Genomic DNA, 21,932 nt, shown 5'->3' on the forward strand with positions numbered 1-21,932 from the left:
AAGTTGGAGGCAGTGTACCTCTTAGAGCACTCCTTAGTACCCTCAATACAGTAAACATCTATTTCTTATCTACACTGTGTTATGCACTCTGCTAATCTCATTTGTTCCTGTTTTCAAGGAATTCTGTCTGGTTTCTTTTCTTTTTAAATTGAACTATAGTTGATTTATAATGTTGTATTAATTTCTGCTGTGCAGCAAAGTGATTGTTATATATCTGAGTATAGCCTACATCTGCTAATCCCAACCTCCCACTCCATCATCCCTCCACCAACCCCCTCCCCCTTGGCAACCACAAGTCTGTCCTCTATGTCCGTGAGTCTGTTTCTGTTTTGTAGATAGGTTCATTTGTGTCATATTTTAGATTCCACATATAAGTGATATTATATGGTATTTGTCTTTCTCTTTCTTACTTCACATAGTATGATAATCTCTAGATCCATCCGTGTTGCTGCAAATGGCATTGTTTTGTTCTTTTTATGGCTTGAGTAGTATTCCATTGTATATATGAACCAGATCTGCTTTATCCATTCATCTGTTGATGGACATTTAGGTTGTTTCCATGTCTTGGCTATTGTGAATAGTGCTGCTATGAACACAGGGGTGCATGTATCTTTTTGAATTACAGTCTTGTCTGGGTATATGCCCAGTAGTGGGATTGCTGGATCATATGGTAATTCTATTTTTAGTTTTTTAAGGAATCTCCATACTGTTTTCCATAGTGGCTGTATCAATTTACATTCCCACCAACAGTGTAGGAGGGTTCCCTTTTCTCCACACCCTCTCCAGCATGTTATTTGTAGACTTTTTAATGATGGCCATTCTGACTGGTGTGAGGTGGTACCTCATTGTAGTTTTGATTTGCATTTCTCTAATAATTAGCAGTGTTGAGCATCTTTTCATGTGCCTATTGGCCATTTGTATGTCTTCTTCAGAGAAATGTTTATTTAGGTCTTCTGACCATTTTTCGATTGAGTCGTTTTTTTTGTTGTTGGGTTGTATGAGCTGTTTGTATATTTTGGAAATTAAGCCCTTGTGGGTCACATTGTTTGCAAATATTTTCTCCCATTCTGTAGGGTGTCTTTTCAGGTTTTTTATAGTTTCCCTTGCTGTGCAAAGGCTTGTAAGTTTGATTAGGTCCCATTTGTTTATTTTTATTTCTATTGCCTTGGGAGACTGACCTAAGAAAACATTGGTATGATTTATGTCAGAGAATGTTTTGCCTATGATCTCTTCTAGGAGTTTTATGGTTTGTTTTATGCTTAAGTCTTTAAGCCATTTTGAGTTTATTTTCGTGTATGGTGAGAGGGTGTGTTCTAACTTCATTGATTTACATGCGGCTGTCCAATTTTCCGAACACCACTTGCTGAAGAGACTGTCTTTTCCCCATTGTATATTCTTGCCTTTGTCGAAGATTAATTGACCATAGGTGTTTGGGTCTATTTCTGGGCTCTCTATTCTGTTCCACTGATCCATATGTCTCTTTTCATGCCAGTACCATGCTGTTTTGATTACTATAGCTTTGCAGTATTGTCTGAAGTCTGGGAGGGTTATGCCTCCTGCTTTGTTCTTTTTCTTCAGGATTGCTTTGGCAATTCTGGGTCTTTTATGGTTCCATATAGACTTGAGGATTATTTTTTCTAGTTCTGTGAAAAATGTCATGGGTAATTTGATAGGGATCACATTAAATCTGTAGATTGCTTTGGGTCATATGGCCATTTTAACAATATTCTTCCAATCCAAGAGCATGGGATATCTTTCCATTTCTTTGAATCATCTTCAGTTTCCTTTATTAATGGTTTATAGTTCTCAGCATATGTCTTCCACCTTCCTGGTCAGGTTTATGTCTAAATATCTTATTTTTGGGGGTGCAATTTTGAAAGGTATTTTTTTTTACATTCGCTTTCTGATACTTCATTGTTAGTATAAAGAAATGCAACCGACTTCTGTATGGTATTCTTGTACCCTGCTATCTTGCTGAATTCTTTTATCAGTTCTAGTAGTTTTTGTGTGGACAGTTAGGGTTTTCTATATACAGAATCATGTCATCTGAGTATAATGACAATTTTATCTCTTCCCTTTCAATTTGGATACCTTTTATTTCTTTTTCTTGTCTGATTGCTGTGGTGTCAGATCTTTTTCTAAAGAGATTGTAGCAGTTCACACTCTCCCCAGCAATGAATGTTTGGATGTCATTTCCCTGCATCCTCACCAGCACCGAATATTACCACTCTTTTTAGTTTTTGTTAATGATGGGTAGAAGTATCATCTCATTATTGCTTTGTTTCCTTGACTACATTGAGAATATTTTTATATTTGAATTTTCTTTTATATGAATTATCTGTTCGTAGCCTTAGTCATTTTTCTATTGGGTTGATTCTTATTATCAGTTTGTGGCTTTTTGTACATTAGAGATACTGACCCTTTATCATGTATTACAAATATTTTTTCCTATCCAACCAATTCTTTTATTTGTTTACAGTGGCTGAGGAGCTTAAAATTTTAACAGTTGTGTATTCTATTTCATCATAAAATTCTGAAACTTCACCAAAAAGGCACAGCAAATATGTTCTAAGCTGCATAAATGATCCCTGCAATTCAGTGAATGCTTGAGGTTTATCAACCTGTAGCAATCAGACTAATGCATCCTGTTTCTGTAGTCATTGGCACCTTTTTCTTAGTTATTGCTTGTTGCAGCTAAAACACAACCAGAGAGGGCTGAGATGAATTCCTGGGTCTCCCTCTGATTCTTCACCTAGTTGAGGCTCTATGGTGAGCAGTGACTTCTAGGCAGTTTTTTCCACCCTACAAACTTCTAGCCCATTGCAGATCTGTAGAATTGTATTAGAAATCACTTTCCTCAGCTCTGCCTGCATCTTTTTTTCTCAAACCAAAAATGTATTTATCAACAAACTCCCCTTACATAAGTGAGGCAGTAGTTTGCTTGTATAAAAATTTGCCACGTAAAAATTCTTTGCACTTCTGTATGTTTCCTACATGATATAAAACTTTTTACAATATGTTAATTAAAATATGAGTTCTGTTGAATATAAACATTCATTTTCCAATCAAATACTTAACAACAGTTTCTTGGCACACAGCGGGTCAGGTTAATTGGCACAGAATGCTCTTTACTGAGAGCTACATGAGCTGAGGAACAACAGCTCAGTTGCTAAGATTCACTATTTCAACGTGGTAGTGTTTTTCTGCTTTGGTCACATACAAAACCTTTAAAGAATTCTGAAATTCAATATATAAAGACCAGAGACATATTACTTTAGCCAATGAATCAAATTAATACTTAAAACCATTATTTAAAAAAAAGAGGAATACCAAAACCATTATTTAAAATCATTTTTAAATAACTGTTTCAAGATCTGCACTAGTATAAACCATTTCTTCCAGCTTGGAACTTGGGAACTGAAGGAAAAAGATGCCTATTGAGTTTATCTGTTTTGTCTTTATAACATTCATATGAGAAAAACACTGAGATACCTGGTTTTCTCTCACTAATAGTGGCAATATGGGGAAATCTCAGGGAAAAAAAGAAAAGCAAACAGGCGAAAGCCAGGCATTCCAAATCAGTAATGCTAGGTATTTTTTACAGAGTAGGAGTTTGGCCTAGATTCCACATGGTTTGCAGAGTGCCAATCCTGGTGTCATGAAGCAGAAAAATAAAGGGTGGGTTTGATGCTGAGACAACAGCTTAGTAACAGCATGTGGTGGCAGTGGGCTCACAAGTAGGAGAAGCAACTCTGATGTAAAGTGTCAAAAAAAAAAAAAAAATTAGATACTATGATCTAACTCAAGATTTGCTTAATTATAAAAGAAAATGAAAACTACCTATTTGAGACTGTAAATCCTTTTTTCTAATTACAAAGGTAATATCAATAAACATCAACCTAACTCTTGAAGGCTGGGATGGAATAAACAAACATTGCTTCATGTATTCTTTGATATATATTTTTAAACCCATCATTATCACAAGCCTTAAAATATTTATACTGTGACTCAGCAGTTCCACTTCTAGAAATTTATGCTAAATGTATATGTATGGAGGGGTTACAGGTAAATTTTGTTCTGTGAATTTTTATACATTTTCCAAAGTTTATATAATGAACACAGTTTACCTTTTTAAATGAGGGGGGAAGTAGGACAGTATTCTCTAGTGGCCTCAAGCCAAAGAAACCGAGTTTCTTCTTACTTCATCTTTCTGAATCTCATCATGACATGCACAGGGATAGCAAGTTTTGTCATAAGAGAACAACGACAGCAGCTTGTACTTGACAGGCGTTTTTGCTCTCAGGTCTTTAGTAAATCATTTGATGAACCCTTAGCCCTCAGAACAAAGTAATGGTATTATTGGCTTTGGACTCAACCTGTTATTTTCCATTGATGAGGCTGTTGCAGGAAGAGTCCCAAGAGTTGAGCGCTTACACAAGGTCCCAAGTATCAAACCTAGGACTCGGTGACAGTTTATCAAAATGGCATATGGCAAACAAGACCCAACCAACACTGAGAAGCAGAATTTACAAGGGCATGCGTTAATGATGGTAGCCAGTGGCAGGAAAGTGTGACAGTCTGTATTCCCCAAAAATGCAGAAAAATACATTAATTCAAAATATACATGCTTAGAGGGAAACTGACAGGAAGAAGTAAAAAAAAAGAATGTATATTTTACGTAAGTATTCAGGAAAGGGTAATATGGAAATTGCTGGGTTTAATCCAGTTAGAAAGTCTGATGTATATACCCTGTGCAATTCTAGGAATGTTGACCACTTCCAAGTTGATGATTCAGTGCAGAGAACTCAGACTATATCCCCCCCACCCGCCTTTTTTTTTGCAGGTTAAAAGGGGTCACTATGGAGTTCAAAGAACAGAACTCTTGCCTGGTGACCGAGACAACCTGGCCATTCAGACCCGGGGTGGCCCAGAAAAGCATGAAGTAACTGGCTGGGTGCTGGTGAGTACCAAGAGCTAGTAAGGATTTCACTCTTAGGAACAGACACAGCAAACCAAAGGTGCCTGATGTACTGCCAGGCTCAAAGTATTCGCCTGCCATTCCACATCTCTTTAGAACAGCCTTACCACGAGCTGTTTCTCTTTCAAAGGAAACTAAAAAAAAACAAACAGCTGGGGTTTATTAGGATGTTTTGGAAACCACCAAAAAGTAAGTGAGAACCAACTTTTTTTCCCCTAAGAGTTCAAAGCAAAATCCTCAAAGGGAACTAATGACCCAAGCATTATTTTAATCAATTATTGATTATTTTACTTGACCTCTGATAGCCATGGACACGCATGGATAGTACTTAGATCACATACCCTACACCAAGGTCTCCCTCAAACAAGGATATGTGCACCTATCCTGTTTTTAACCTATGCACTGTGACCTAAAGTTGTCCATGACAACTTTACCTCATAGTAGGAATCCTCCTGGCAGACCAAATATGATAGCTATATAATTACTCCTAACACAAGACTTGCACTGTTTCTAGCAGTAGAAATACTTTGCTATGAAACCCCTGGTCATGTTAGGAAACTTAAGAAATAATGACCTAATTGAAGCCACAGGAAAAAAGTTCACTGCCATAGAGAAACTAAAGATCCTTTTTCTTTCACAGGTGTCTCCTCTTAGTAAGGAAGATGCCGGAGAATATGAGTGCCACGCATCCAATTCCCAAGGACAGGCTTCGGCATCAGCAAAAATTACAGTGGTTGATGCCTTACATGAAATACCAGTGAAAAAAGGTAGGTAATCTCATAACCATTTAAAATGACTAGTGCTTTTGTTTAATAAAGGACAGAACCAAGTATGAAAGTATCAGACATAACTCTTAATGAAATTCTGTGATGTTAGGAATCCACAAGGGAAGGGCATTAAGTATGTAATCAAAATGCAGAGTGCCTGGCTCCAAAAGAGCATTCAGTGGTTGATGGAATGCTATTATTATGATGCTATTATTATGACTCAGATGCTTTCACTTTATCTTACACGTAAGAGTCAAACCTGATTGGAATGGTTTATATTTCCCATAACTTTCTATCTTCACAGCATTTTCCTTGGTGTTGTGACTATTATAGTAAATATAAGAAAAAACCAGAAAGAGTATATTGTCAAGTACTCAATTCTGTTCTGCCTCTATCCACTTCACTGTCAAAAGCTTCCTCTTAAGCATCCACCCTGGCGGTATGAGAGTAATGCTACTTTACATTTATATAGTTCTATTAGACTGACGTCTGAATTGGTTTTTCCTTAAGCCAAAAATAACGAAATTTACTGTCAGCATTTGTCAAAACCATTCCACTGTGTGGATCACTCAGCTGTGGTACGAAAGGAAGAAATATCAAGTAAAGATGTGTTTGGTCAGATTCTCTTCAGCCAAGATGTGTAAAGTCAAGTGATGAAACAAACAGCAGTAGCTAAGAGTCATGTGTTTGAGTCTCAGCTCTGCCACTAATTATTCCACTTTAAATTCTGAATGAGAACTGGATGACAAAGGAAAGTTCCTTGGCCTCTCTGGATCTCACCTGAAACATGCTTCTCCCAGTTCTATAGTAAGGTCTGTCACTTACAGATAGACAAGTACAACAAGATCACCTTCCACATCTAAAATCATATGGCTCAAATTCCAAAAAGCACTCCCACCATATCATTTATAGTTACTCACACATCCTTTATCCCCACATTTTAATTTAACATCTTCATTTATTTGGAAACACTAAACTACCTCAAAATTAGAAAGTCAACCATGTCCATATATGTAACTAATTTTTATCTTTTCTTTTTAAACAGGTGAAGGTGCTGAGCTGTAAACCTGCAGAATATATTAATCTACATAGCTAAAAGTAGTCATGGGTAACTACAACCCCTGTTCTTGCCTAATAACCAGTTTCTTTTCATCCAGTCCACTAACAAACACTTTAGTTATATTCACTGGTTTTACACCATGAAATACAAAATAAAGATAACACATCAAGACTGTCTACAAAAATTTGTCTATTTACAGAAGAAAAGCATGCATATCAAACAAAACAAATAAAATGCTTTTTCTCATAGTGCAAGTACATTTTTGTTGTTTTAAAATTTTTTTAAAAGCTATATCATAGAAACTAGAAACAAGACACAAAGAAAGATTTTTAAAAGAGCTAAACACTCATCATTCGAGGTGCAATACTCATAGACATGAGTTCCTGAAACAACAGTTTGCAGGCATACGGCATTCGCACCAAAGAGATCTGGGGGAGAGAGGAGAGAGAGAAAAAAAAAGGTAATTAGCAAAGCTGTATCAAAGCGACCCCACTTCCCTACCCCAGAAAAAGCTAAAGACTTGGTACTGGAGGTGATGAACAAATGAGGCTGATAACACTCATCCTACCTTGGCCTTTGGTGGCTCTTCTAAAAGGCTTTGGTATTCTGCCCTTTCTGCCAGATATAATTTATATTCACCCTTCTCAATTAAAAGGTTTAACAAAACTCATTGTTTAAAATTCTTTGTACAAGGCCTTATTATTATTTCCAAAAGATTAACAGCTTAGCTTAGAGAAATTACCACACTAAAACTTAATTAAACTAGTTTTTAGAAAAACAGAATTGTTACCTTTTTCCTCATTTAAAACTAGGAATCTTAAAGAAGCATGCTATCAAAATTGTGAAAATGCCAATCTGTTCCACCACACTAAATCTGCCTGGATGATTAGGCCAACATGGTTATATCCTGAACAGATATCAACTGTCAGTAAGGTCTGTACATACCTGGGTTTTATTTCGGCAGCCCCTGCATTCATATGTATGGGTCCTGGTGTTAGCAATCGCCATTATTCCACAAAGATTGCAAACATGAACCTGATATGGATCTGATGCCTCAAACAATCTTTCCCTTAAAAACTGCGCTGCTCCGTGGGCAATCTGACAATCTCGTTCCATTTCTCCAAAACGCAGGCCACCATCACTGTCATGGAAAAAACAACAGACTATTTTGTACTGATTTTCTGTTATCAACACCACTTTGACTAATGGCAAGAATAAAGAATATTAGAAAGAAAGAGAACTAGACTCCAATTTTTCTACTCTTGCATTCTCTCTACATGGTGGGGAGGTTGAGAAGTCTACCAACTATTTGGTGTGCATTAGAAGGTCCCCAGAGTAAACACATAAGATTCTCAAGTATAGCATATACTTTTCCAAATAAAATACAATGAAGTACAAAATAAAATCTCATCAGACTATCATTTAACTTACTAGAATTCACCTCTATACTAAAAAATAATAAAAAAGTCAATCTAAATAAAGCAGCTTCTCCATGAATGAGACTCCCAGGCAATCAAACCTGAAATGATAAATGCATGTTGGCAAAAGTGATGCAAAGAACAGGTGACTAGTCACAGGTTTCCCCAGCATGTAAGTGAAATGCATTGTTTTGATGGCCAGGCAAGTGGATGGTGATGGCTTCCTTAACGTTCTTAAATACATAAGATCAATGAGCTTCTAATGATGTTACCAAAAACAAAACATTTGGTCAGCTTTGGAGGATTCTAGGCAACCAACATGTCACTTTGAAAATTGGTAAATAAAAGGAAAGAATTAAGCATTTATTTTGCCTTTTAGTATATGAACCATGTCAGCAGGTTAGCAGCTGAGGAAACAAAGTTTCTCTCTATGAAAGTATTCCAGCTAATAAATGAAGGAATGATAAATTAGAATCTCATGAGTTTGCAAACCTTTAAATAATTAAAGGTTTTACATAATGATCATTAATAGCTGCTAAAGTCATAAAAGAGACAACCAGATATTGAAAGTATACAGCACTGCCTTTGAAGTATTACTATGAAAGAACACAAACCCTTCACCTCATCAAGGCTCTAGATCTGATTAGCCATTTACAAGAAAAATAGAAACACAGAGCCCAGGAATGCAATCAACAAAAATCCAGACTGAGAGAATTCCTTGGCAGTCCAGTGGTTAGGACTCAGCGCTTTCACTGCTAAGTGAAAATATTTTCCAAATGACCAAATATGATACTATAAAATTACATAAGTATAAAAGATACATTCAAAGTGTAAGGCCAATGGATTTTAATATAATAAAAGATTCACTTAAGTGGTTTCAAATTCTACATCACAAGTAACCTTTAAGAAAGGACAACTTGGAGCTTCCCTGGTGGCACAGTGGTTGAGAATCTGCCTGCCAATGCAGGAGACACGGGTTCGAGCCCTGGTCTGGGAAGATCCCACATGCCGCGGAGCAAACTAGGCCCGTGAGCCACAATTACTGAGCCTGCACGTCTGGAGCCTGTGCTCCGCAACAAGAGAGGCCACGATAGTGAGAGGCCCACGCACCGCGATGAAGAGTGTCCCCCACTTGCCGCAACTAGAGAAAGCTCTCGCACAGAAACGAAGACCCAACACAGCCATAAATAAATAAATAAAAATTTTTTTTAAAAAAAGGAAAGGACAACTTGGACTTCCCTGGTGGCACAGTAGTTAAGAATCCACCAATGCAGGGGACACGAGTTCGAGCCCTGGTCTGAGAAGATCCCACATGCCGCGGACCAACTAAACCTGTGCACCACAACTACTGAGCCCACTTGCCTAGAGCCCGTGCTATGCAATAAGCCACCACAATGAGAAGCCCGCACACCACAACAAAGAGTAGCCCCCGCTCGGAGCAACTAGAGAAAGCCCACACGCAGCAACGAAGACCCAACGCAGCCAAAAATAAATAAATTTATTTAAAAAGAAAAAAGACAACTTGTTTTGGTGTAGCATCAAAAGAAAAAAAATTCACAATCACCTGAAAATTATTAAAATATTCTTCCCTTTCCAACCACAAATATGTGTGAGGTCAGATTTTCCTCATATAGCAATACTTAATTATAAAAAATAAAATCCTGCAATGGGATGAATGCAGAAGCAGACACAATAATCCAGCTGTCTTCTCACAAACCAGTTCATTAAAAAAGATTTGCAAAAAGGTAAACCAATGTCACTCATCACTAAATTTATTTGGAAAATATTTTTCACTTAAAAGGTTACTTATGTTAATGTGTAATGGATTTGTTACTGTTATTTTTTAAATAAAGTAATAAATATTTCAAACCTTTCTCTTTTTTTTTTTTTTTTTTCTTTCTCTGTTTTAATTTCTAACGGGATAAATATCAAAAGATACAGGGACTTCCCTGGTGGCGCAGTGGTTAAGACTCTGTGCTCCCAATGCAGGGGGCCCAGGTCCAATCCCTGGCCAGAGAACTAGATCCCACAACTAAGGAGCCCACGTGCCACAACTAAGGAGCCTGCCTACTGCAACTAAGACCCAGTGCAACAACAAAAAAAAGATACAACTCCCAGACAAAAGCCTTTGGGGTCCTGGAATCAAGAAATTTGAGAACCACTGCTTTATATAACAGTGACGATGATGCAGCTCTCTTACCGAGATCTACCCTCCATGGGCTGTCTATTAAGGATCTGAATAGGTCCCCGAGCACGAGAATGAATCTTATCATCCACCATGTGCTTCAAACGCTGGTAGTAAGTGGGGCCAATAAAAATTTGTGATGTGATTTTTCGACCAGTGAATCCATTGTATAGGACCTGAAACAGAGATTTTGAAGCACAGACTTAAAAGTATTAAACAAGTTCAAAGAATATATGTGCATATACTATATAATTCCATTTCTATAAAAATCAAAACAGAGAAAACTATAGTGTAAAGAGAGTAGTCACCTTGGGGTGGGGGTATGATGGTAGTGACTGGAAGGGGACACAAGGGGGGCATCTAGGCATAAAAGGGTTCTGGTAATTTTCAAGACCTGGGTGCCAGTCACACAGCTGTGTTCACTTTGTGAAAATTCATCAACCTGTATGTACATTTACGGTTTTGCATGTAATTTGAAGTATGTGGTATACTTTAATGAAAAATTTAATTTTTTAAAAAATGAAATTACATAACAAAAAAGAATACTCATAACAAATTACCAATGTAAGAGCAAACATACCTCATTTCCTCTGAGATGGTAGCCATAATCAGATAAAAGATTAGAAATCTTCTGTACATTAACAGCATCATTGAATGGAGTGGCATCACCAATTTCACCCTTGTTAGCTGATACCTTTAAAAAGAAAAGTCATCTCTAAAAGGCTGCTTCCTTCTCTCTCCCTTTAGAAGTCTATATCAATACAAATATATTCAATAAAAAAAATAAAAATCCTTTCTGGAAAGGAAGATTTCGAACTTAAGATTAAGGATTAACACATATCTATGTAATGGAAAGCTGTAATATAGTAAGGTTCATTTTATTAGCATCTTACATAAAATATAACAAACTAATTTACCTAAAAAATAAAAACAACTCAATTATAAGCCTTCAAGTAGGAAACTCTCTGTGAGACCAGATACAAAAAGAATGAGACTCCCAAGTACTTCCTACGACTCAAGGAAAATGACATTTTAATGCCCTAAAACCAAGCCATCCCATGTGTTAAGCTGTAGCTACTCTACCTTAATAAGATACTTAAAAATAGAAAAACCTCCACTGAAAGATGCATGCATAGCTAATAGTATAGCTATAAAACCATTAGGTTCACACTGAACTAACCACCATTTATAGAAAAGAACCAGTCAAAAGAATAACCATATATACAAGTAAAGACTGGATGTAGTAATAAATTTTGCAAAACTTCTCAGTCATAACTTTGCAAAGTTTGGCAAAAAAAGACATAATCAAACCAATTTAAAAGCAGGAAAGTTAAGTGTCATATTGGCTTTTTCCAAAGTACCCTGGCTCAAATGAAAGAAATGACCTAACGTTTTGGAAGAAACATCAACTTGGAACCTATATTTTTAAAGAAAATCTCTTACCTTCCCTTGAAGACATTCAATCAAGTGACCAATAGTCATACGAGAGGGAATGGCATGGGGATTTATGATGATATCGGGGGTGATACCTTCGCAGGTGAAAGGCATATCCTATAAAGGAATTTTTTTAAAGACACTTAAAAAAACTAAAATCTCTTAGCTAGAGAACTAGAACTAACTCCCACTCATCTAAACTTTTCTATGTCCTAAATTCTGTTCAACGTAGTGTGTTCACCTACTTATTCAACACTAAAATTAGGGCTTCCCTGATGGCGCAGTGGTTAAGAATCCGCCTGCCAACGCAGGGGACAAGGGTTCGAGCCCTGGTCTGGGAAGATCCCACATGCCGTGGAGCAACTAAGCCCATGCACCACAACTACTGAGCCTGCACTCTAGAGCCCATGAGCCACAACTACTGAGCCCACGGGCCACAACTACTGAAGCCTGCGTGCCTAGAGCCCATGCACCACAACGAAGAGCAGCCCCTGCTCACCACAACTAGAGAAAGCCCGCACACAGCAACGAAGACCCAATGCAGCCATAAATAAATAAATAAATAAATAAATAAAATCTTAAAAAAACCCACTAAAATTAAAAGTCAAGCCTTTACTGCCTCTGGGCTCTTAAGTGAAAGAACATTTTGATTTAATAAAATGTTCAACAAAACTTTGGGTTAGAGGTGATAAAAGATACCTACCTCTTGTCTATACTGAATACCACAAGTACCCTTTTGACCATGTCGACTAGCAAATTTGTCTCCAATCTGTGGAATTCTAACAGAGCGTACCTGAATTCACACAAAAATAGGTTAGTTAAGTCATTCTGGTTTACTTTCTATAAATAGCAATATGACAAAGCTATACTCACCCTTATTTTACAAAATTTATATCCTTCTTGGTTGAGAGTTACCATAACCTGATCCACAATGCCTGTCTCACTAGTCCTGAGAAAAGTGCTACAGTCTCTCTTAGTATAGCGTCTATTAGTGCCCTCCAATTCATCTTCATTTTCAGGCAACGTGACTGTTTTGCCTATAATAACATCATCTCCTGATACACGAACCCCAGGAGCTATCAAACCATCATCATCCAGCTTGTCATAAATAGCATGCCTCATACCTGAGAAGAAAGAGACAGAATTTTCTGAAATGGTAATACCATAAAGAAAAGTATTTAAAATGTCCCATAATCCCCCTCCCAAAAAGATTAAAAACCAAATATATAAATCAGTTTCAAGTCAGAGAGAAGTTCACAGGAATCTCTAACACGTGTAGTAATGTGCCCTTATTCCAAATACTACAAACTATTCTGAACTCGGTAAAAAAGCATTGGACTGATTCAGATTCTCCATTTGCTAAGTGACTTTGGATAAGTGTGTTGCCATCTTCTGATCTCTATATTGCATAAGGAAGAGTATCTATGTCCTCTATGTACAATCTCCAACAGAAAGTTTGAATTTAATCTTCTATAATCTTAACTCCACTGAACATCAATTAACTACCACAGAGAACCACCCACAGGAAATGGAGTAATAGGAAGATACCTAAGGAAAAAAAAAATTTTACTTCATGCAATACTATTAAAAGCCAAAACTGTAGGAGAGAGAACCCTTTTCCCTGAGATATCCCATCCATCCCACTTTATACAGCTTTTAAGTGTCTGTAAAAATAAGAACTAGAAAATAAATTTTGAGTTTTCCAGAAGAAACAGAAAGTTCTAGGTATCCTCTCATTAGTTATTTGTTAAATACATACAAATATTGTGGCTAGACAAACACTATGGTCACACCACAATGTGAAAAGGAGAGGAAGTTCCCATGCAAATAGATAAACTGAGGGACAGGACACAGTACAAGTGAGAACGGGGCTGAGGTGTGTCCCATGAAATTACATGACCTCTCTGATTTTCTAAATCCCCTCCTCAATGCAAGACCTAGCAGAATGGAAGGACTACAGCAAGCCCACTCCTAGGTGCAAAGACTTCTGGCAAATATACCTATTTCCTTAATAGAAGCTCTAAGAATAATAAGAAAACATACTCCCACATGGCAAAAAGAAAGGGGGGCGGGCAAACCCCAAAAAATTAATCAGGAAAACCATGGTAAGCTAACTTTGAATTCCATAATTTCAATGTCAGTATTGCTTACCCTGGCAAGTTTCACGTGTAGGCTTCTCAAAAACTTCTTCTTGATCAAACCCTTTTTTAGACTCCTGTTCTTTGTATGATCGATAGAAAACAGACCTAAAAACACATGGTTCTAAAGTTAACTTCTATTTTCCTTTAATAATAGGGCTTAGAACATACCAATAAATTTTACTTAATTGACATGTGGTAATTTAAACCATGGTAATTTAAACCATGAATCTGGGACAAGAGTTAACTGTATTAAGGGTCAAAGTTAAGTCTTAAAGAGCTATTACACAGGCCACACATGTAGCATTTGACCCATAACCTTAACACAGCTGGAATTATATGTGAGACCAGGAAGGACTAATGTCACTGAGTCCAACCTCCTACCCAAAATAAGAATCCCTCCCATAATAACCCTCAGAGATGGTCACCCAGGATCTGTCCCAATATTTCTAGTGAGAAGTTTATGATACTAAGCTATAACGTACACCTCTGGTCTTAGTGCCTATCCTCTGAAAACTATACAGAAAAAAAAATCCATCCTCTCTTCTTAACTCCCAGGTTTTTAACCAACTTTCACATAACATGGATTTGAGATTAATGTTTGACAATAAAATAATCAAACTGAAGAATAATAGAAAATAAGATTGAAAAAGAAAATATACTATAATTTTAACAGCAGTTATTGGGTTGGCCAAAAAGTTCATTCGGGTTTTTCCATAACATCTTACAGAAAAACCCAAACGAACTTTTTAGCCAACCCAATATTCATGGGTCCTAAAACTCTAGGTTTATTTTTACTTTAGACATTTCTATATTATCTAAACACAAACATTTATTTGCTTACAAATAAAGGGGGGCTCAAAATATTAGCAACTGAAAATCCTCAGATACAAGAAGCAGTGTCTTCAGTTGTTTGTGACCATCACGCAGGCCTTCTGCTTTCTGGAGTAGGGCACTGATTTTACCACACTAACCCCTATATAGGAAACCATACAACAACATGTGCCTGGCAGATATCCACAAAGTTTCATGAATGGAGGCAGAAGATTAAATAACCTAACAGAAAAATTTCTCTGCTGTCAGATCAAAATTTCTTCCGGACTGACATTCAAAACCCCCAAAAGTTTGGAAACACACAATTCGCACCTATTTTTAAAGAACTTTTAAAAAATAAAATATTAATATTTCCACCATATGTGTATTTTGACAACTTTTATAAACAGCTGACCTGAAAAAGCCTCGGTCTACAGCTGAACGATTCATGATGACAGAGTCTTCTTGATTATATCCAGTGTATGATGCAATAGCCACAATTGAGTTGATACCTGCAGTGCATTTAAGAGAAAACATTAAAGCACCATATGAGAAACAAAGAAAAATTACCCCTTTCTTTTAAATCAATTTTATTTAATCATATCTGCCTCAAATGTTTTCACCATGGTAACTGTCAAAGTCTACTCCTCCTGGAATAGCAATCTGTGAGACAACTACTCTGATGGCTAAATGTTTGATATAAGCAAGTTTTTAATGTAAACAATCTTATTTAGTTGCTGCTGCCAAAACTATTTTTGATGAAACCATAAAGATTTAGAGTATCAAGTACTGATAAACAAAACTGATAAACCTTTAGCTACACTCATCAAGAAAAAAAGGGAGAGGGCTCAAATCAACAAAATCAGAAATGAAACAGAAGTTACAACTGACACCACAGAAATACAAAGGATCATAAGAGACTACTACAAACAACTATATGCCAATAAAATGGACAACCTAGAAGAAATGGACAAATTCTTGGAAAAGTACAATCTCCCAAGACTGAACCAGGAAGGAACAGAAAATATGAACAGACCAATCACAAGTACTGAAATTGAAACTGTGATTTAAAAACTTCGAACAAAAGTCCAGGACCAGATGGCTTCACGGGCAAATTCTATCAAACATTGAGAGAATTAACACCTATCCTTCTGAAACTATTCAAAAAATTGCAGAGGAAAGAACATTCCTAAACTCATTCTATGAGGCCACTATCACCCTGATACCAAAACCAGACAAAGATACCACAAAAAAAGGATCACACACCATGATCAAATGGTATTTATCCCAGGGATGCAAGGATTTTTCAATATCCGCAAATCAATCAGTGTGATACACCACATTAACAAACTGAAGAATAAAAACCATATGGTCAACTCGATAGATGCAGAAAAAGCTTCTGACAAAATTCAACACCCATTTATGACAAAAAATCTCCAGAAAGTGGGCATAGAGAGAACCTACCTCAACATAATAAAGGTCATATATGACAAAACCACAGCTCACATCGTACTCAACAGTAAAAAGCTGAAAGCATTTCCTCTAAGATCAGGAACAAGACAAGGATGTCCACTCTCACCACTTTTATTCAACATAGTTCTGGAAGTCCTAGCCATTGGCAATCAGAAAAGAAAAAGAAAGAAAAGGAATCCAAATCGGAAAAGAAGTAAAGCTGTCACTGTTTGCAGATGACATGATACTGTACACAGAAAATCCTGAAGATGCTACCAGAAAACTACTACAGCTCATGAATGAATTCAGTATAGTTAGTTGCAGGATACAAAATCAATACACAGAAATCTCTTTTCTATACACTAACAACAAAAGATCAGAAAGAGAAATTAAGGAAACAACCCCAATAACCATCACATCAAAAAGAATATGATACCTAGGAATAAACCTACCTAAGGAGGCAAAAGACCTGTAGTCTGAAAACTATATGACACTGATGAAAGAAATCAAAAGTGACACAAACAGATGGAAAGATATACCATGTTCTTGGACTGGAAGAATCAATATTGTCAAAATGACTATACCACCCAAGGCAATCTACAGATTCAATGCAATCCCTATCAAATTACCAATGGCATTTTTCACAGAACTAGAACGAAAAATTTTTAAATTTGTAATGGAAATTCAAAAGACCCCAAAGCAATCCTGAGAAAGAAAAACAGAGCTGGAGGAATCAGGCTCCCTGGCTTCAGACTACACTACAAAGCTACAGTAATCAAGACAATATGGTACTGGCACAAAAACAGAAATATAGATTAATGGAACAGGATAGAAAGCCCAGAAATAAACCCATGCACCTATGGTCAATTAATCTACGAAGGAGGCAAGAATATACAGTGGAGAAAAGACAGTCTCTTCAATAAGTGGTGCTGGGAAAACTGGACAGCTATATGTAAAACAATGAAATTAGAACATTCTCTAACACCATACACAAAAATAAACTCAGAATGGATTAAAGACCTAAATGTAAGGCCAGACACTACAAAACTCTTAGAGGAAAACATAGGCAGAACACTCTGACATAAATTGAAGCAATATCTTTTTGGATCCACCTCCTAGAGTAATGGAAATAAAAATAAATAAATGGGATCTAATTAAACTTTAAAGCTTTTGCACAGAAAAGGAAACCATAAGCAAAATGAAAAGACAATCCACAGAATGAGAGAAAATGTTTGCAAACCAAGTGACTGACAAGGGATAAATTTCCAAAATATACAAACAACTCATGCAGCTCAACATCAAAAAAAAAAACAACCCAATCAAAAAATGGGCAGAAGATCTAAACAGACATTTCTCCAAAGAGGACATACAGATGGCCAAAAAACACATGAAAAGATGCTCAACATCACTTATTATCAGAGAAATGCAAATTAAAACTACAATGAGGTATCACCTCACACTGATCAGAATGGCCATCATCAAAAAATCTACAAACAACAAATGCTGAAGAGGGCATGGAGGAAAGGGAACCCTCATGCATTGTTGGTGGGAATGTAAATTGATACAGCCACTGTGGAGAACAGTATGGAGATTCCTTAAAAAATGAAAAACAGAACTACCATATGACCCAGCAACCCCACTACTGGGCATATACCCAGAGAAAACCATAATTCGAAAAGACACATGCACCCCAACGTTCATTGCAGCACTATTTACAATAGCCAGGCATGGATGCAACCTAAATGTCCATTGACAGAGGAATGGATAAAGAAGATGTGGTACATATATACAATGTAATATTACTCGGCCATAAAAAAGAATGAAATAATGCCATTTGCAGCAACATGGATGGACCTAGAGATTATCATACTAAGTGAAGTAAGAAAGAGGAAGACACGTATCATATGATATTTGGAATATATGTGGAATCTAAAAAAATGATACAAATGAACTTTTTTACAAATCAGAAACAGATTCACAGACTTCAAAAACAAACTTATGGTTACCAAAGGGGAAGGGTTGGGGGGGAGGGATAAATTAGGAGTTTGGGATCAACAAGGATCTACTGTATAGCACAGGGAACTCTACTCAATATTCTGTAATAACCTATATGGGAAAAGAATCTAAAAAAGAACAGATATGTATATACGTATAACTGAATCACTTTGCTGTACCCCTGAAACACAATATTGTAAATCAACTACAATATAAAATTAAAATTATATTTAAATAAAGTAACAAGTATTAAAGAAGAAAAAAGTTGAAAACTCTATAAACTAGTGGATTGCAATATAAGAAATGATCATTGAATGTGAGTGGGGTTTCTTTTTTTTTAAGATTTATTTATTATTTTTTTATTTTATTTTATTTTTGGCTGCATCAGGTCTTAGTTGCAACATGCGGGATCTTCCGTTAAGGCACGCGGGCTTCTCTAGTTGTGGTGTGCAGGTTTTCTCTTCTCTAGTTGTGGTGCACAGGCTCCAGGGCGCACGGGCTCTGTAGTTGGGGCGCACGGGCTCTGTAGTTGTGGCGCACGGGCTCCAGAACGCGTGGGCTCTGTAGTTTTGCAGCACATGGGCTCTAGTTGAGGCGTGCGAGCTCAGTAGACATGGCACGCAGGCTTAGTTGCCCCGCGGCATGTGGGATCTTAGTTCCCTGACCAGGGATCGACCCTGAGTCCCCTGCACTGTAGGGCGGTTTCTTTACCACTGGACCACCAGGGAAGTCCGAGTGGGGTTTCAATGAACGATTCATATATACGTGACTCATCAGATTTTCCAAAAATTGAAACACTCAACTCTAAAGCTACAGTAACATAATATCTTGATCTAAGTATTTCAAATGTGGAGTAAAAACTATGACTACAGAATACAAAGGAACCAAAATCTGGATGACTGAATGTTTTGGTTATCTAAGTTCTGAATAAACTGTTTATATTTGCTTCCTTAAAGCTAAATTCAACTTTCAAAACACAACCCACCCTTCAAGAGGAGACACACCATTCATTTACACTTTTATGTGTACAGCAGGGATGCAAAAGTTTTCATAAGTGGAGTGCAGGTAAGGGGTGGCAGCACTGCTGGTCTGGGTCTGGGTCACTAAAGACACACTCCTCCAAGTCTCTGATTCTCAGTAATTCCCAACCCAAGGTAGGAATGGATTTGTAGAAAGAGATACACACAAAAAGCAGGCCCTCCTCCCTAACTACCACATTTGCTCCTCCTTAACAAGTACATTTCTATGGCCCGCTGTGCCATAGAAAGCTTTCCACTAGCTATTTTAAATGCACTGACCATAACATTTTAAAAAATAAATTCACACTAAAGCTTAGATTTCAAGCTTTTCTTGAAAAATCAGATCTGGCATCACTGAGTCTGCACGTACACATCACAACCACAGCTGATGCTGAATAGGGCTAACCCCAGCAAAAAGGCAAACCTCTCTTCAACTCCACCTACTCACCAATCTTGCCTAAGCCTGTAGGAATCTGAGACTGCAAGCTCTGTTGAACAGATAACACGAAACACTTTGTGCTAAATATAACCTTGAATGCTCTCTAAAGAAGGATCATAGTAACAAGAGGGCACCTGTTGTTCTGGGCACCCTGATGGGTTTGTGTATCTGTATTTGGAGCAGGAAAAACTAAAATGCTCTGCTGGGAGAGGAAGGGGAGTAAGAAATCCTCCAAGGGAAAGGCAGTGTCAAGGAAGCTGAGTCCTTCCTGGAAAGGACCAGAGATAAAGCACCCAATAGCAGGGAGCCAAGAAGAGTTTTCAGAGATCAGAAAAGTCAAATAGTCTCTCCTCAGGTGTGCAATGAAAACTCCTGAAATCTAAATGATTTCCTCTAAGAAATCTTTAGTAATATCCACACTAGTCACCACTCTTTTGTGTGGATTGTCTGAGAAAACTAGAAGAATTTTAATTTTCACACAGTCAAGCTGCATAGCGCAGAAAAAGTGCATAAAGATGCAGGATCCTGACGGCAGGGAGGGATCTGAAAAGAGTCGGGAATTTGCAGAAATCCAGGGTCTTGGGAGATTTGATATGATCCTACTACTAGGGAGCCAGGAGCAGGACATATGTGACATCTGTGATACATGGAATGGGCAAGACTTCCCTAGCATGTCCTCATGTTTCTGTGCAGTGCTACCTATGCCCTCCCTCTTCTCCAGGTGACAGCCTATAGGTGCTCAACTGTCTTGGCCCTTGTGGGGCTTTCCTCCTCTCATGTGACAATCCCTGGATCGCCCACACTTGCTATATCAACTACAGCCCAGGAGGCAACCCCCTCCATCCTACAACCTTTATCCAAGGTATCTGGGCAAGTCTGAAAGATCAGCTAAATTTAGCTAAAAACAGTAAACTTCTGAATTATATGTCTAATATTTTCTTCTTAGCTTAAAAGCCCCAAATCAAGAAACAATGTAGTGAAGAGGAAACAGCACAAGAAAGTGAAATGGGGGGAAGGCGTACATCTGGTCTAAAAGGGAAAAAAAAGGACCAGAGTTTACATTCTGGATTTGCAAATTAAGTTGTATAACTTTGGGCAAATAACCTTTCTGATCCTGTCTCCACATCTGTAAAACAGAGATGATACAACCACCACTATCACTAATCAGCTAACATTTATTTCTCCCTTATTAACTGCTAGGCACTAAGCCATGAGTTTTAAGTGGATTTAACCATTTAATCATCACAAAAGCTTTATGAGGCAGGTACTATTATTATTCTCATTTTGTAGGTGAAAAAACATCACAAAGCTTTTATCATGCTTAGAAATAATGTGTAAGGTGCCTTGGGTGGTGGTTCACACAAACTGCTCAATAAATATTAGTAACTTCAAAAAAGTATCTGTTATCTCAAAGACTATAAACATGTGAAATCTAGGATTACAACCCACCTGTCAGCCAGGCTCAAACCCTTTCAGCCATTCTGTCCCCACCTACTTCAAACCTCAGCTCAGCAGTAAGGAGGCTCTAAGTAACTTTTTTTTTTTTAATTTATTTTATTTATTTATTTATCTATGGCTGAGTTGGGTCTTCGTTTCTGTGCAAGGGCTTTCTCCAGTTGCGGCGAGTGGGGGCCACTCTTCATCGCAGTGCGCGGGCCTCTCACTATCGCGGCCTCTCTTGTTGCGGAGCACAGGCTCCAGACGCGCAGGCTCAGTAGTTGTGGCTCATGGGCCCAGTTGCTCCGTGGCATGTGGGATCTTCCCAGACCAGGGCTCAAACCCGTGTCCCCTGCATTGGCAGGCAGATTCTCAACCACTGCGCCACCAGGGAAGCCCCTAAGTATCTTGACCCACTTTAAGTCAAGGTGAACTTTTGTCACAAGGATCTTTGCTCCCAGAAGATGTCAACCAAAGAAACAGTACTCTATAGAAATAGGAATGATACTAATCCAAAGACATTCCTTAAGATAACCTTATTAGCCCCTTCCCCTTAGGGCTCAGAATTTGGCCAATGCAGCTGGCAGGTTAGGCAGGGCCAGAGCTAATAATTCAGCCACGATGGTCAGGAGATTGGTTACATCAATAGATTGAGCAAATAACTAAATATACTGAGGACAATGGGAGCCAGGTTTCTCACTGTCAGAGAATGGAATTCTAAAATAAACACTATGGTGTTGTACTGGGATGGGAGATATGGTATTGATATGAACTCATGGTTCTTTAGTATATAGAGA

At 37.6% G+C, this 21,932-nt stretch overlaps 2 protein-coding genes across 2 annotated transcripts in view; one reads left to right on the forward strand and one right to left on the reverse strand.

Annotated features, from left to right (window-relative positions):
- The window catches only part of IGFBP7 (insulin like growth factor binding protein 7), a 74,419-nt gene extending 67,357 nt beyond the window's left edge, over positions 1-7,062 (forward strand). The window contains exons 3-5 of the mRNA XM_082390283.1: positions 4,844-4,960; positions 5,619-5,745; positions 6,791-7,062. Of these exons, the coding sequence (XP_082246409.1) occupies positions 4,844-4,960; positions 5,619-5,745; positions 6,791-6,810 (264 nt within the window). The 3' untranslated portion in view covers positions 6,811-7,062. The remainder of the gene's footprint in view (positions 1-4,843; positions 4,961-5,618; positions 5,746-6,790) is intronic.
- Positions 6,975-21,932, reverse strand: part of LOC309627840 (DNA-directed RNA polymerase II subunit RPB2) — a 46,341-nt gene continuing 31,383 nt past the window's right edge. The window contains exons 17-25 of the mRNA XM_082390074.1: positions 15,209-15,305; positions 13,994-14,088; positions 12,716-12,966; positions 12,546-12,635; positions 11,852-11,959; positions 10,989-11,102; positions 10,424-10,584; positions 7,751-7,946; positions 6,975-7,233 (exon numbers count right to left, since the gene is read on the reverse strand). Coding sequence (XP_082246200.1) covers positions 7,144-7,233; positions 7,751-7,946; positions 10,424-10,584; positions 10,989-11,102; positions 11,852-11,959; positions 12,546-12,635; positions 12,716-12,966; positions 13,994-14,088; positions 15,209-15,305 — 1,202 coding nt within the window. The 3' untranslated portion in view covers positions 6,975-7,143. The remainder of the gene's footprint in view (positions 7,234-7,750; positions 7,947-10,423; positions 10,585-10,988; positions 11,103-11,851; positions 11,960-12,545; positions 12,636-12,715; positions 12,967-13,993; positions 14,089-15,208; positions 15,306-21,932) is intronic.

This window comes from Balaenoptera borealis (genome assembly GCF_965194805.1).
Source record: "Balaenoptera borealis genome assembly, chromosome: 4".
Classification (NCBI taxonomy): Eukaryota; Metazoa; Chordata; class Mammalia; order Artiodactyla; family Balaenopteridae; genus Balaenoptera; species Balaenoptera borealis.